General features: G+C 39.9%; 1 protein-coding gene across 3 annotated transcripts in view; it reads right to left on the bottom strand.

Annotated features, from left to right (window-relative positions):
- Positions 1-992: 992 nt before the first annotated feature.
- TMEM63A (transmembrane protein 63A) overlaps positions 993-17,358 on the bottom strand; it is a 31,378-nt gene continuing 15,012 nt past the window's right edge. For all 3 annotated transcript variants that reach the window (XM_058835421.1, XM_058835419.1, XM_058835420.1), the window contains 11 exons: positions 15,458-15,595; positions 14,198-14,351; positions 13,334-13,440; positions 10,946-11,032; positions 10,267-10,329; positions 9,254-9,416; positions 8,287-8,392; positions 7,179-7,346; positions 3,706-3,821; positions 2,701-2,763; positions 993-2,095 (listed from right to left, as the gene is read on the bottom strand). In XM_058835421.1, the coding sequence (XP_058691404.1) occupies positions 1,925-2,095; positions 2,701-2,763; positions 3,706-3,821; positions 7,179-7,346; positions 8,287-8,392; positions 9,254-9,416; positions 10,267-10,329; positions 10,946-11,032; positions 13,334-13,440; positions 14,198-14,351; positions 15,458-15,595 (1,336 nt within the window). In that variant the 3' untranslated portion in view covers positions 993-1,924. The remainder of the gene's footprint in view (positions 2,096-2,700; positions 2,764-3,705; positions 3,822-7,178; positions 7,347-8,286; positions 8,393-9,253; positions 9,417-10,266; positions 10,330-10,945; positions 11,033-13,333; positions 13,441-14,197; positions 14,352-15,457; positions 15,596-17,358) is intronic.

The raw sequence follows: 17,358 nt of genomic DNA on the forward strand, positions 1-17,358 counted from the left end.
TCACAGTGATTATCAAAAGTCATCTGTCCAAAAAAGTGTGTTATATCACAGAGCAGAAAACCCCCACAGCACCAGCACAGTAAACAGGTCAAGTGTGGTAGCTGAATGATTTATTTGATTCTTCAATAAGCATGCACATAAGCATCCACTGCTGCTGCAGACACCTGGATGAGATGGGGTAGTGCAGCTAGAAATGAGTCAGAACAATCACAGGCTTCTGATCTAATTAACACAACAAACTGCCTCCTCCTTGTGTCCTCACGTCTGCATGAGACTCACAGATGAGTAAAATATGTGGAGTCTGTTGGGTTCTTTTGGCTTCTTGGTTTGAACACCAACCTGGAATGGCAGTGTGTGCACAAGGTACACACCACGTCATAATGCCATGATTGCTAAAAATCAAAATGCATAAACACACACATGCACAAAACCCTGACTAAACTGCACCACTGAAGTGAGAGTATAGAATAGTCTGACAAATTCATGCCCCCCTCACTAGACAAGGCTTCTCACCTGCCTTTTAAGAACCAGAAGGTGCATCTTCAGCTAACAGGGTGAGTATGGGGCTCAGAGGTCCACAGGATCCTTCTTGCAGCGGGCAGGTCTCATGCTCAGCACTTGTCTGAGTGCTGTTCTTGGGAAGCTGGAGGCAGTCCTGCAAGACACTGAACATCTGCACACACTTATGGAACAAGGTCTCCTTCAATCTCAAGATTGCTGCTTACAGACATGCTAGAAAAGGTCAAATTCAGGAAATAACAGTTTAACAACAAGCAAAGAAACAGAGGACCAAAAGCTTCTCCTACCCATAGGTCACCAAGATTCATCCCCTAGAGAAATCCAAAAGTATTTGAATTCCTCATACTGTCATTCTAAGGCTTGTGGCAGTGCTTTTATGAAGAGTTCATGACCATGCTGTGAGGCAGCCAGCAAAAGGACTGTTTCAACACACAAGGAAAAGAATAAATAAATCAAGACAGCCTGAAATTTTTCTAAACTCAGTATTTTATTGCTCCATGATTATTAGTTACACTTTGACACATTGCACTTCGGGATAGATTAGCACCTACTACATAATTTAAAAACTTAGTATCTTACAACCCATATAATTGGCACTATAGAGAAAACCCAGATACCTGTCATTTAAACCCAAGACTAAAAGAGATAAAATGTTTACATCCTTTATTGTTGGCAGGTGAACTTTCATTGTGGAAGGCCCTTAAAAATAGTGAACAGAAACTAACAACCTAAATGCCCTCCAAAAACATATAAAAACAGTATCAGATAAATCACTCCCTTCTTTACACCAGTCTTTTTGCTTTGGTACTTTTAGTACCCAAGTGCACAGTAATTCCCTCATCTCTTTCAAGGAAAAAAAAAGTAACATGATCAAAACTATGCTGACTACTTTGGGTGAAAAGAGGAGAGACTCCCACACACCATTCTCAGCACCCACACAAACAGTATTTTCATCAAAAGTGGCATTGTCTCAGGATTTAACACATCCCAAGAGGTTTATAAATAATAAATGTTGGGGATTTTTAAAAAGGGAAGAATTATTTTGAATAAATAAATGACAGCTCTAATAGTTGCATTGGCTTTGGTGACTAGTTATCTGTATGCAGCATAAGTTATCTTCATAAGGCAAGTGATGAGATAGCAAAAGTGAAGTCCCTGAGGATCAGCATCTCCACGTTCAAATTGTTTGTTTCACAATGTGTGTAGACAGCCTGGAAAACAATCAGTCCCAAGGCATCTGCTTTTTAATCTCCCAGCACAGCTGCAGACCACACAATGAATTATTTCTGTACCTCTTCTGCAGGCAGGAATACATAGGTAACACCGAATACTTAGTAGGAGGTGGCAGGGAATTAGTTCTGCTAAACCTGGGCCAAGCGCTCCACCTTGTGTTCGTCCTCGGCACTCAGGGCGAAGCTCCCCCTGCCTGCTCCACAACTGCAGGTCCAGCGGCGTAGCTTCTAATTCCTTCTGCCTGGGAACAAGTGTTGTCCATGGTGCCATATGACTGCTGCTCCGTGGGGGCCAGCACCGTCCTTTCAGTAGGATGAGGACGTAAAACCTGGGGGACGTACATCTGAAATCACAAGTGAAGGGTTTTAGTGGTCTCTCAAAGCACAGTGCTGGGATAACTCACCCAGGAGAATTTTTCCCCTTGTCACTCTTCTTTTCATCCTTTTCCCATTCTTCACCTTAACACCTCAGGCCTTTTGCACCCTGCTGGAGGCTTCCTGGTGCAACACCCACCTGCACCTCTTGACTGTGGCACGAAGGCCAAAGGCTTTTCCTTCTACCTCCATCCTACATCCTTCTGGGTGACATGGCAAGCAAGACCTGCTACACGTCACAACTTCCAGAATCAAAGCAGTGGCAACTGACTGTGTTTGGCAGCTGTCCAGATGTGAGGCCCTGTCTGGGGCAGGGCACAGAACACAGCGCACAGAGCTGCTGGAAGCAGTGTGTCTCAGCTACTCCTAAAACGGCAGCCGAAGGTACCTCTGGAACACCACCTGGGAGCAGTCAAGGAGCCCAGCTGCAGAACTCTCTGGTCCCGCATGCACGTGGGAAATCCCACAGTCCATTCAGACTAGTATGTCCTACACAAGCTCTTTGGTAAGCGGAGTGAGAAATTAAGTTTTTCTAGTAAACATAAGGGAATATTAGTAATTCTTAGCTTCTTACAGAAGATGTTGGGACTGTTGGTACATCTGTGTCTTTCCCTCTTTCACCTTGTGTGTCTTCAATCTGTAACCAGCAATAGGTGGGGAAAGAGAGAGAGAAAACATCAAACCAGTGAGTGAAAACAACACACACCGATCATGAGCACCCAAAACCTGCACAGACAGATCTCAGTGCAGTGCTGACACTCTCCACAAATCCTTCTACACAGAATCATAGAAAGGTTTGGCTTGGAAGGGACCTTAGAGATCATCTAGTTCCAAGCCCCTACCATGGGCAGGGACAGCTTCCACTAGACCAGGTTGCTCCAAGTTCCATCCACCTTGAACACTTCCAGGCATGGGGCATCCACGGCTTCTCTGGGTAACCTGTGCCAGTGCCTCAGCAACCCCACAGCAAAGAATTTATTACTATTACCTAATCTAAACCTACTGTCAGTATAAAGCCATTTCCCCTTGTCCTCTCACTACATGCTCTTGTAAAAAGTCTTCACCTTTTTTTTGTAGGCTCCCTTCAGGTACTGGAAGGCCGCAATTAGGTCAACCCAGAGCTTTTTTTTTCTCCAGGCTGAACACCCCCAATTCTCTCAGACTCATAGCAGAGGTGCTCCTTCCGTCTGATCATCTTGGTTGTCTTCTCTGGACTCACTCCAATAGGTCTATGTCCTTCCTGTGCTGGGAGCCCAGAGTTGGATGCAGCACTGAGAGGTGGGGTCTCTCCAGAGCAGAGGAACAGAATCCCCTCCCTCAACCAGCCATACTGCTGGGGATGCAACCCAGGATACTTCTTCCATACTGCTCTTTTTTCTCAAATTCAGTTCCTGTAGATACAGATTTTCCACTCTGCCAAGCAGCCTACCTGTACTACAGGCCTTCTTCAGCCACCTTATCATGAACCTTTGTGAACAAACACTGCCAGCAGGAAGGCAGGGACAACCCCCAGCAAGAATAGCTGGTGCTCCATCAAGCACACTGATAGGTGCTGAAAAGTCAGGTATCCATCACTTACCCTATAATTCAGTGGACTCAGGTACTTGAAACAGCCAAAACAAGTGTAAGCCAAGCAAATAACAATAGTGATGTTGACAACCAGCAAGGTAAACATGGTTGTAGGTGCTTTAAAACCTAGAAAAATATCCAGAGAATACAATATAAAAATGCATTGCAGAAAAACCCAACAAAACCAAAAGAAGTCTTTATTTATCCTCCTCATTTTCAGAAGCCTCATGGATTTTTTTTCCTTAGAGGAATGGGCAGCCCAGTTCCAGCCACAAACAGGATAATGTCATCATATACCAAGTTCTCCCACTTTTCCTAGAGGCCAAAAAATGCTGCTGTAATACTTAAATGATAGACAAGACTCAGACTGATTCTTCTCCTCCCTCATTCATCCATTCTGAACCCACTTCTTAAATACTTTCATTAATGATCTGTGAAATACAATATTAATTACATTGATTAATTATGATGATGGCACAAAATTGGATGGTTTGCCATCAGCTCAAAGGGATGGAGGTGGGGGAGAGGAGAATCAAAATGATCTTGGTAGATTAGACCACCCCACCTGCTTTAAAGGATCAAAACAAAACAAAAAAAAAAAACCAAACCAACAAACAAACAAAAAACACCCAAAAGCAGCAGCAAGATAAAACTGTACATAGAAAACAGAAAATAAGTACAATTTGGAAGGAAAAATAAAATGCAGATATGAGGATAACAGTAGCACTGCTGCTTACCACTTCTGAAAAGCAGTCAGTAGTGGGATGGTATCAAAGAACATGGGAAAAGGGGAAAATGGAAAAAAAAAGACAAGTCTCTGGCACCTACACAAAATAATTCAGTGGTACTAAGCCTTCAGCTGGGTAGCCTTGTGTACAATAAAATACGGACAGAACTGGGAAGAATCCAAGGAAAAAGATCAAGAGAAGAAACTGTAAATATGAACTAGGCTGACAGGTAAGTTTCAGTTCAGAGAGAGTGCAATAAACTATAGGAAAGGACATGGTTGCCTAATATGGAAAAGGTATTAAAGATTACAGTGACTTCTTATTATCCAGATCCACTAGGGAAATATTCTAAAGAAATTAATCTCATTTTGCAGTAAGGATTACTTGAATAGGATATTAGGAAAAAGTAAACACTACCGCAAACCCTAGCTGTTTCCAAGCTTCTCCAGACAAAAGAGGCAACACCAACCCTCAGACATTTTTATGGTAACCTCAGCACGTGCAGTGGCACAGAATAGAGAAGTTTTACACTTTGGCAGGTTATAGAAGCCCTGCACAGGTCTGTTCACAAGGGGAAAAACACCTCACACATGCAAAAAACGAAACCAAAAAAGCCCTATAAATACATCACTATTCAAAAAAAAAAAAATGAAGTGAAAAAACCTCCCTAGGGGTACTCTGGAGTGTCCTTCAGAGGAGGTTGTTTTTCTAAGCACAGGTTACATGAGTATTTACCAGATGGTAAGGTGTGTCTACACCAATGCCAATGTATGGTGCATACCACAAGGCAAACAGCAGAGATTTGGGAAGGAAAAGTCTCCTACACCAGTTTCCCCTGCACTGTGTCCTCTGAACTCCTGCCTGCCAACAGCTCTGGAGAACATGGGATTTAAGTGATTGTCCCAGGAGACGGAGTGTTGAACTGCAGATAGAACCTCACCTCCTCTGTGGTGAGAGGCCCAGTAGTGCTGCAGGTGTAGGATGGAGGGATGGATGGATGGATGGATGGATGGATGGATGGATGGATGGCACAAGAGTTGAGAAAGAACACAGGCACTGAGAAGGAAAAAGATGAGTACAGCCTCCCACCTTCTATATGCAGTAAGGCGATTTTTGATCCTGACTGAGAATTGAGGGAGAGGTCTTTCCCGCCTTACATCAATATATGAGGAATGAGAAGCCAAAGTATTGTCACCAGACTCTGCAATCAGACTGAAACACCCATATCAAGCCAACTGTACAAGACAATGACCAAGCAACCAAGCTTTACACCATAAACTGATCTATTTTGCAGATAAGGAAGCAAAGCACTCTAACTCTTCCTTCCTTCTTTTTGGCACAAGAAGCAGCAATGAAATCAATGGGAATGAAATCAAAGTATCAAATCCCTACCTCTCAGACTGCCCTGTACACTGACAAACCACTGAACAACATCCCGTAAACAGGATCCTCTACACTGACCAAGCCAAACACAGCAATCTAGTCTGTGTTTTCTATTATTAAGGTCCCTGACAAATGATGGTTTTACCATGCAAAACTAGAAAACATTATAATACAGATTTAATTTTTACTTCACTAGGATTTCCTTCCTAACAATTAAAGAGGTGCATCAGATGCCGAGTGCTTGGAGTTGATTTTTCTAAAGCATGTTCTGGAAATTCTCCTCTTAATTTAGAGGACCCAGATTTTTTGGTCTTCCTGGTTAAAAAAACAGCTCGCAAAACAAAGGAAAAAACAAGTTCTTAAACATACAAGTAATGCAGGAACATCTATGCAAATCCAAGGACAAAGCGAAGTTCTAAAGCAATAGTTCCAAGTGCCTCTTGCATCTACAGAGAGCTTTCCTTATAACTTTATCTCTCCCTGAAGTTGGATGACAGCCTGCCAACAATCCCTTTCTGATGGTTGGTACACTAGGAAATACAATGCAAACATGGTCATTTGCCATGAGGGCACGATAGAGTTAGCTATCAGGAGCTTCCTTCCAAAGAAGGGAAACCCAACCCTTCCAGCATCAGTGAAATCCCCATTCCATGTCATATGCTTCCTCCTGTATCATGGATAAAAATCTGTAAGCTGTTGCCTACCTTTTCTGGAATCAAAGCTGTTAGTACAGCACAGCTGATACTATAAATGCCAATTATTTGCTAAACACAGAATGTCCCTATTTTAAAGATAAATTACATACAAAACATGAGGTTTTAAACTACAGTGTGTGGAAGAGGGTCACCAGCTCACTGCAGTTTTCCATGTAAAATTTGATGGATGATGTAGAATACACAAGGACTAGCATCAGCCAACATTTTAGCATTTTTCCCTAAGTGATGGCAGTATAACAGAGACAGTAGCCAATTCACCCAGGTAAATTAAACTTATGCCCAGGCTACATGAATGCAGGTAGTGAAGCCAGTGACCATCTTAATACAAATAGATTTTTGTTTTATGCAATGATCTTCACTGTCTGTCACTTTGCAGCCCAACTGGCCAATTCCAGGTATACTGATTTAAGGAATTCACAATCTCTTTGAAATGAAGGAATATGGAGCCCCACACTAATAGTTTACTATATCAGCCATCTCTGTCAAAGGCTCTTGTGAAAATCTTGTGTAGTTCAGTGCCATAGGCAACCGCCATGATCTACTCTTTAGAGAAGGAAAAATAAAAGCCCAAAAAGCTTATGAAAATTCACATCTCATTCAGGGAAGCTGGCAAGAGCACTGGGAGCAGCTTCCAGGTTAAAACAGGTAATACTTACCCAGCCGTACAAATGAGTAAAAATAGAGCCAGAAAAGGCAGAGGATGGGAGCTGCCAGAGCCTGGTTGACAGCTGCAAAGTGCATCTTCTTCTCCAGTTTGGCAGGAAGATAGGCATAGTAGAGGTTGTGACGGTCCACCATATGCTTCAGGAGGATGTAGATCAAACCTGGCAGGGAAAACAGGAGAGCCATGCAGAGGGTGTCAGAGGTTTGATAAAAAGCAGCAACTCTGTGAGGAGATCTACACTAGCCAAGTGAATACTCACCCCCCAGATACGAGGTGGGTACAGCTGCAAGACAGCACCTGCTCCTAAGCTTGTTCCACCTCCATCTCTCCCCTCTCCACACACTTCTCTCTGGTGCCTCTAGTGCTCCCAGGGAGAGCCCAGAGCTCCTTCTGGGTGCTGGCACATGAGGCCAAGCCGCTAGAGAAGGCTTCCCAACTCCCCTTCCACTGTGCTGGTAAGGAAGACCTGACAGTGGCTTAACATCTCTCTCTTAGCCTTCACCAGATTCATGACTGGATTTCAAGTCAGCTATTCCTTATCCAAACAAACAGCCAGCAACTGCTGTGGCAGCTATGAATTGCAACGGCTCTGGGATGCAGCGGCACATTCAGATATTTACAACTGCATACAAAATGGAATGTAAGTAAATATCAATTACATTGTTACATAAAAATTGGCCACATTCTCCCAATAATAAGGTTGTTGATTAAACCAGTTCTGAACAATATCTAATTTAGATAATTATCTTGTATTATCTCTGTAAAGTTTTGGATTAGAAAATGAAAATACCAACTATATAAAATTATTTATTACTACTTATGTCTGATCTAAACCCCCCACCACCAAAGCCAGTTATCAAATTTGAGAAATAAAATAAACATCTAATAGACATTAAATGTACTTTCAACCTCTAAAGGCAGTACAAGAGCTAAGTAATTAATAATCTTTTTCACTGTTCTTCCACAAGAAGGGAAGGAAAAACTTGGATCCAAGTCCTAAGGATTATCAGCATTTGAACAGGAATAAGAATGCAGAGCTGGGCCTTCCAAACTTTCCACATGCCCCATCTCACTCCCACAGTGCTCCCTGGAAAACTTACCAAAAGGGACAATGATGGGGCACGTGATGCTATAGGCCATGATGACAGTGAACACACACAGCATCCAGGCATACATTGCTCCAAATTCATATTCAAATGCCTGTTGCTAGGAACAAAAACAAAACACCCAAAACTCTCAAGTCATCCATCAATGTGTCAGGAGTTAAGAATAGATTCACTAAAGCAACAATTCACCTTCTCTTATTCACTCCTCCTGAGAGATCAGTTATTTCTCTAAGAGGCAGAAATGATGTAATTAGATGAAGTATTTTGTGTTTTTATTACTTGGACATACAGAAAAGATGCTGTTTCTTTCCTAGGCTTAAAGTAATTTCTCAGGGAATCTGCATCTGTAAGAAGCAGCTCCTTAAAATCCCAAGACAGAAAATAATTTTGCCATCTCAGAATCTTCACCTCACTGTGGCAGCTGTATACAGGCTTAAGTTCCTATTGTAACACCTGGAATTTCAAGCTATAGGATGACACTTCACCTGGAAGTGAAAGTCCAGCTCTTAAAATAGAATATAGGCAAAAATATATATTTTGCTAGGTGTATGTTCAGTTTAAAGCAAGTTCTACACACCTGATGGCTGACAGATGAAACTAACTCTAGACAGATTTGAATAAAAAAACCCCCTGAAGTTCAAAGTGTAAGATAAAATCAGAACTATTCTATAAAATCCAAATCATAAAACTCTGACTTAGAGCTATGAAGAGATTGATACCTGAAGCTCAGAGCTTGGGTTTTGATTTTTGGTCATCTCTGACTGGAATAAATCCCTCCCTGTTATCTGTGCTGTGAATGAAGGGAATACGAACCTGTCATGGACAAGCGAAACAAAGGCTAAAAAAAAAACCGACAAAACATCAGCAAATGATAGTTAATGGTATGAAGGATGGTTGCTCCCACTGTTTCTCACAAGGATCAGTCACTGAAATGCCTCCTGCTAAGGAGGGGCTCCAATACCTGTTTGATGTTTTTCCTCTCTGCTGTGGACTTGGCCATGATCATGCGTATAGTGTAAAGGATGAGGCCTGGCAGGCGCAGCAGCTCCATCCCATTGCCCACAAAAGCAGAGGCAATCACATAGTTCACAAAGAAGGCTCCCTGGTCAGGCAGGAAGACACATCTGCCAGGAAAGACACCAGACACTGACCGGGAGGAAGGCAAGCAAACATTGGAGGTATACAATTCATCTCTATTGCCTTTGGAAATCTCTTGCTGTAAGTATAAGCACTATATATGTTAAGAAGTGGCCAAAACTTCTGCTAACCTTGTTGTAAAACAATAGAGCAGAGCTACGAATGCAGCCAGGGTAGTATATAAGAATTGCAATTCAGATGAGGAATAAACTGCTCACAAAAAGATGCAGCAGCCTGATGGGAGGCTGAGAGCAGACAAGAGCATCATCTGATGTCTGCAACAGCAACCTGACACAAGATGAGATAAGACTGCAATACAATAATCATCTTTCCTAACTTGGTAAATTCTAATTGTCTTCCAATTACTGATTTTGAAACAGCATTTGGAAATCTATGTCCTAATAATTGCATTCTATTCTTTCCCTCAAGGCACAGGCACAAGAGCTTAAAATAAGCAATATCTGCAAATTTGCAATGTAATGTGTGTAAAACCATACATTTTTCTTAAAATCAAGATTCACTGGATTACAGAAAGAGAACTGCTGCAGCTCTTTGGTCTCACTGTAATCCTTGTGAAGATCCCCTGTCCATGATATGCAATAATCCTCATCCAATTCCAATATCTTGTCATCCTCTCTGTAAAGAAATTCTTTCTAGTGTCCAACCTCATTGTCTCCTCCCCTTATTCAGAAGCTCAACATCATCCTAGAGTAGCAACCCTGAGCAAATTTTAATAAACAATAACCAATGACAGTAAACAGCAAAAAAGATTTTAAGTCCTAAGTATTCCTTTACAAAGGAATAGCAAAGAGAGAATATTATTTAGCTGATACTTACTCCAGCCTAACTGCAGAATCAGATGATTCTCTGTCGAACAGCCAGCGGAAAAAAAAATCAAGGCTGAAAGGAAGATGGTGAATGCAATTCAGTCTCCCACACCTTAGTACTGTCTAAAATTGCTTCTCTTTTTAAGTAGCTTAAATCAAGACAGTGGATAGAGAGAATTTAATCAAATAATCTGAAGATTTTATCAAAGTTACAGATAGCTAGAAATAAGAAAAAAGGTACAAAATGAAACAGAACTAAACCATCTATTTCATATGAAAGATTTAATGATTCATTTTTAGCAATAATTATACAGATAGGAAAAATACATGACACCCAGGGAAACAACCAAAAACTGTAAAGGTGGAAAAAAAGGACAACTCCAACTGAAGTGTAAGAGACAGTCAGGAAACTTGATTCTCAGCTATAATGGTGAGTATGGGCAACTTTCAATTAGCCATTGATCTTACAAGGTCTTAACTTTCTTTGTTAAAAGGAAAGACAGGCTTCAGAAACTTTTAAGGGCTCTGAGGATCCCAGATGTAAAATGAACATTGAAATCTAATGTAATGATAACATAACCACACACACTGGAGAGAGGGTACATGGACTATACATCACAACTAGAAAACACAAGATGTCTCATTATAGAAGTACTCAGCCATTATCTCATTAAACTACAATTCTTTACCTGGTCAGACCAAGGGAAGGCAGAATCAATACCATGAAGATCAAAAATATGTAGACTTTATGCATCATTATTCTGTTCTCTGCAGATCTATCAACATAAAAAGGTACTGAGTAAGAAACTCACACAAAAAGCTGCCACATATGAAGGATCTTTCCTGGACAGTGCCAGCACGTATCAGACTTCCAGTTTTCCCTATTGTATCACATTGCTACCAGATAAAAACCAAACAACTTTGAGATATTCACCAATATGGACCAAGCAGACTTTCAGTATCTTCTTGGGAAACAAAAATACTGCTGAATGTTAATCCAGACTCTGGATGAGCATCACTACAGGTCTGCACAAACCACATGGGGATGTGCTACCAGCACAGCTGGTCTTTCACCCAAAGACACTCAATCTTGCAACAGCTTGTAAACAAACAGCTCTTCAAGTGTCATGCCAGGAAGGATTAAGCAGTTCAGAAAAGGGCACTGCTGCCAAGAAATCAGATACTTAGACAACCTCCCTCAAGTGTCGACTCTTGAGGAACAACATGACACTACTAATGCTATACCCCTACTACAGTAGCAGGGACACGGATCCAGTGACACTCTGTTGCCAGAAAAGGGCAGCACTATGAACACTTCAGACTCTTAGAGGTGGTATCTGATAGGGCTCTAAAATCACAGGGGTTTTATTACAGGAACACTTGGGCACTGCGAGACCTATCAGTGTAACTACATCGAGGCCTGAAATCAGACCTGTGATCTCTAGTGACTTCAAAAAATTACTTTAACTGATTGAGAAGGGCTCAAAGCTTATGTGTGTAGCACAGCTACCAAAACACAGTTGATGCAAAGCATACAACTGTGACAAATAAACAGTAGACTCTGGACACAGTGTCTTAGAAAGGAATTGTACAAAAATTCAAAAGGAAAACCACCAAAATTACTTCAGAATATAAAAACAAACAATGACTACAAGCTTTATGGATAAAGACTGAGAGAAGTTGAGTGAAGATGGGATTGAATGTGAACTACTACACTTTTATCTGTGATCAGGTAAACAGGGCATCAAATCTGGTACTCCAAACCAAGCTGTGCTGAGTTCTGAGTTCTCTCTCCAAGTCAGCAGTGTATTAGTGGGCTTGACATCTCTAGGGTGCACCAATTCAGTGTGAAAACCTTGCATCAACACATCTACTGGACCTTTGGCCCCATAAGTCTTTTCAGATCACTTCTGTTTACTGTTAGGTATTTACTATTATTAGAAATTTACCTATTGTTAGGTATTTATTTACTATTACATATTTATCTGTTATTAGATGTTTACTATAATCTACTATTGTTAGATACTCATCTGTTATCTGTTCTGAATTATGAATTATTAATTATTACTAGCTATTATTAGTAGATATTTAGGATAGAGACTCGATAAGGTAAAGGACTTGTCAAGCCTCTAAAGGGGGGAAATGATGCCTTAAGTTTTAGCTTTCATATTTTCAGGATTCTGTGCTGCCTTGGTGTAAACTCTGAACTTCATATGAAGTGTTACTAAGATCTCTTCATGGGGTAGGTAGACAAAACAATCCTTTTCCAGCTTGAGAACCAAGGACAACTGTTGCAGCCTGGGGCCCAAAAACTATAAACAAAGGGGAATTGAAGAGAGCAAACAAGGAGGATGGGACTTCATAACCTGAAGCTGTAATTGGACAATTAACCCCGATATGTAAATGAACCAAAACTTTCATGAAAGTGTCAAAACTTGGGACTGGTCATCCATCTTGCAACCATCTTGGTCCGTGTTGGGTGCAGCCCTGGCCAGGCTCTGGTACTGCCCAAGGTGTAACCTTTAAGGCCTTTTAATAAATACCTACTTTATTCCTCTCACTCTGCCTAGCCACTGTTCCAGATCAGCCTCTCTAGGCATCATATCCAACAGATCTGAGCTGTGCACCAGGAGTTACATCCAGACCATTTTGTAATGTCAAACAACAAAAAGATGGATGCCCTTTTTATAAGTTGTCAGCCTGGAGAGGATCCAAACCAAATGGACTGTCTTCCCAGGGAGCAAGTTAATTATGGGATTAGAGGCACTTCCCATGCTCTTGTTGAAGCTACACCTCCTGAGTCTGCTCATACACCTTTTTTCTGATTAAACACAAAGAGGAGCGAGGTGGGAAGCAGGGGAAAGCATAAGCAAATCATGTGGTCATATTACACTTGCTGTGTGGGTTACAAATTACCCAACCCCTGAAGTGTGGTTATAAAACCAGAAAGAGACAAGAACAGGAAATTCCCTGCTACAAGAGGTCTGCGGATTTGAGAGCTCTATGGAAGATCAGCACTTTCATTTATTTTAGTAGTTCAGCTGATAAGGTAAAAAACAGAGGAAAAGGTTGCTTACTTTGTCCAGTGGGACTCCAGCAAAGTTGAGTAATAGACAATTGTTGGTAGCAAAGCTGAGAAGGACCAGAGCAAGAGTGTTGGGAAAAACTGACTGATGACAGGATTCTAGTGGGGGAGAAAATAAGAATAAATATTAAGAACACTTTAATGCAGTTGTGGTGGAACACAGATGCTAATATTTTGCTTTTTGTAAATTACAGCAGGATGAACTGGAGAAATTATATTCAGATAGTCTTAAATTAAGTAGTGAGTGCTTAGCACTGGCATGCAAGACAAAAAAGTAAGACTGGGAATTAAATTCCATGAGAGTGCAGTCTCACAAGTAGTTTTTATGTAGTTTACACTAGCTTAGGGAAATATTTAAAAAGAACTGCTTGCAAGTTGCTTTAGCTGCAGTCAAACTAGGATCAGATATATATGCCATCTTGCTTTGAACCCTATAAGCAAAATAAAAACAGCATTTTACCTTAGAGTTAAAAATCTGATTCTCCCCTTCTTATCATAAAAATCAAAATACAAGTTTGACTTAAAATTCCATTTTTTGCAAAGATTTTTTGATTATAAAATTTCGAATTACTTAAGTTTGGATTGCAAATTTTTACCACAAATACATAAATATGTTATAATAATATAAAGCCTCAGATAAAAATTACTTCAGATTATCCAGGAAAAAAAAAAAGATGGTTAAAGACCTGATTCTGGACTTATGGTTTTAATCAGCAGCTACATAAAACAGTCCTGAGAATTTCAACTGAAGGTGTCAGGTAGAAATTTAAACTGAAGGTATTACAATGAAACACTATCAGTTTACGAAAATTTTGCCCTGATCCACAGCTACATCCAAACATATGGCAATACTCACATTAAGGTAGTGAATAGGTTTAGTGACATTGAACTTGTCCATGGTTGAGATGATTATGGAAGGAGTAGTAAGAAAAAAGAGCACAATAAAAAGCAGCAGATTAATGCAAGCCCATCTAAACCACCATTTCAATCCATGCACTGAAAGATTCTTCCTGGAGAAAGAAGTAAAAATAAAAAAGACATTAAAACAAGCAGCAAGCATTTGCTGTTAAAAAATATATATACACTATCTGTCAAGTAACAGGTGGCATTGCTTTTTCTAAACTGAGCTTTCAAAGTTATATAACAAAGCACTACACAAGTTCCAGTTGCTATTACAAATGAAGAGAACTGTGCAACCTCTTTTGAATGATACCATAAATTGCGCTTGCAGAAGAACTTATTTAATCTTTCATTACACAAACATAATGTCTAATCTAGTTAAGGTTTGGGATGAAACACTTCCATTGTTCATTAACACAGAAATACTAAACAGAAATGGAACAAGAAGAGACAGAGATAAAAGACACAATTTCTGCAAGGAGAACATCTAACAGAGGCAGAATATACCAAAAAACTGTGATTTGAAATAAAATTTCAAATTTTATTTCACTGCATCTATTCCTGCTATATTAAAAGAGCAATTATAGATTTTAAACAAGTAAAGTTCTTAAATGTTATTTGAGATGGTTGCCAAAAGGACTAGAATGATTTGAATGCCAGGAAAAGCCAAATATTCAGAACAAACAAAACAGGGATGCAGAGGCTCAGTAACGTCCCAAATTATGACGTCTTCTTGTGAACTTGGCATATCCCTGTGGTCCTTCTTCTTCAAGGTTGGCGGGTAGAAAAGGAAAAGAACAGGAAGAAGACAGACCAGAGTTTACAGAGTGGATAAAGTTATGCTCATCACGTGGCAACTCAGAAAAATATATACATATTCTGAGGATACTCAGCACTAACAGCAAGTTGCTTTCCTCAGATCTCAAGAGTAGATACACACTCGCCTCAAGAAATGGAAGCACTGAGGGACAGACATAAACAGGATTAGGTTTACTTTTAAATTTTGGGGTGGAAAAATTCTAGTCCATTACCCCACGTAATGTCCACACATCCCAAGGTCAATGAAGAACACCAGTAATGAAAATAAAGAGGCAGATCAGCTACATTCCAACACTACATAAAGCTTTAGTTTTAGTTTAGTCTCATCCCTATTTGTCCTGGGCCCATTTTAAACCTACATTATCACCAAAAAATGGATGTAAAACAGGAATCATACCAACAAATATTCTCAGGATAAGGAGCATATGTAACCTCCCAGTTGGATACACATAGCTCCCTGCTGTAGGGTGATGGCTGGGGTTCTCTTTTACATTTAATGCTCTGACATTTGCAAGCATTGAAGTCCTTAAGGATGCTGTAAGGAAGAAGAGGAAGATTTTTCCAATTTTTTTTACACCAGAAAATGTTAAATATGTAAGGAGAAAGTCTGGGATTAGTGATAAAGGTTTTGGTTTTTTTTCTTAATTTTAGTAACCTGTGATCAAGATAGAACTTAAACAACAATGTAACATATTATGCAATAATGACCTTTATATAAACAGTTGCTACCACAGGCTTGAGCTCCGTTTTGTTGGAAATAAAAGCAACTTTGGTTTAAATTGTTTACTGCTTCTACCAACATGAACAACAGCAATGAGTCATATTAAAAAAAAAAATCAAAGCCTGAGAGCATTGGAAAAAAAATTAAAGACAGTTTCCTAAACACATCTTTACATAATACAGCTGTTTTCAAATCAAAGTAGACTAATGAAATGAGACTGCAGACTAATGCTTTACACTGGTATCAAAGCCAGCCAATTTTGCCTTGAGTACCAATTCTCAGAAGAATTTATGCATGCTGGTATTCTCACAATTCAAAATATTAGCCTCTTTCACCCACTCCTAAAATAATCACAGTGCTTAATTCTATCTTCCAATATTATGAGTTTACTGACATTCAAAATATTTAAAGAAAATTTAAACATGCCCAAAATAAATGCTTTCAAAGATCTCTCAAAGGACAGCAGTAAAAGGGCAAGGCACACATTCAGAGACTATTTTGTTACAGTAGCATAGAAACAATATATATTTTATTTAAATGGGGAGATTCTAAAATCTGTGAACATGCTCGTTTCTCAGTTGTGGTCTTAACACAGACGACAGAGAACCACACACACAAACACCAAACTAACAAACATAACCCTCAACCCCCCAGATCTTTTCCTTACCAGAATTCAAGCAGTGATGTCAGATTGCCAGCATCTTGCAGCAGCAAGCATTTAAGACAGTTGATTATTCTTAGATAGTTTATTTTTAGAAATACATACAGAACAAGTTTTAGCCATCATTAAAAATCTTCTACAACCACCTAAGCCCCCAGAACCTCACTTATGACGTCCTATTTCTCTCATCCTATTTCAGGGCTCTGCAGAGCAGAGCATCCTAAGGCCACCAAATAACTTTCTAATTTGATGGGAGCCTCAGCTTCACACATAATTTAATCTAATTTCTCAGGGAGTGGAGTCTACCACATTAATTCCAAGCTAAACAAACTAAAATATTTTAAGGTCTTGATGATTCAACTCAGAGATGCCTGCAGTGTAACTCAGAATGCTTGCTCAAGGAGGAACTATCCCATCAAAATTGTACACAACACATCAGTAGCTAGGGAAGGAACTTCAGTGGTCGTTCCTTCTTCCATTTTCACATCTCAAAACGTTATTTCACTACAAAATTGGGAGAGGAGGCAGATTTCATCACAGTCACTACTCAGTGAAAGAGCAGCAAGCAAAACTTTCTCCAATATACCAAATTCTTGCAAGAAATCCTACATCCTGGACTTCCTTGAAAAATGGTCTGAAAAACTGTCTCTAACATGTCTTGAAGGCCAAAAGAATGTAGATGATTTAAATCACAGAGGCTCAGAACAAAGCATTATGTAATATGAATATTATTCTGCTGCTTCTATTATATTCTATAATAGAATAATATATAATATTCTATAATATTCTTCTATAACGTATTCTATTCTTCTATTATACTTTGCGTTAGCAAAAGATGCTCACAAAGTGCCAACAGAACATGAGAGGCTACACACATTTTTCTCTGCAAATGACTGAATCAAAGCACAGAAAAACT

Source organism: Poecile atricapillus, chromosome 3 (assembly GCF_030490865.1).
Source record: "Poecile atricapillus isolate bPoeAtr1 chromosome 3, bPoeAtr1.hap1, whole genome shotgun sequence".
Taxonomy (NCBI): Eukaryota; Metazoa; Chordata; class Aves; order Passeriformes; family Paridae; genus Poecile; species Poecile atricapillus.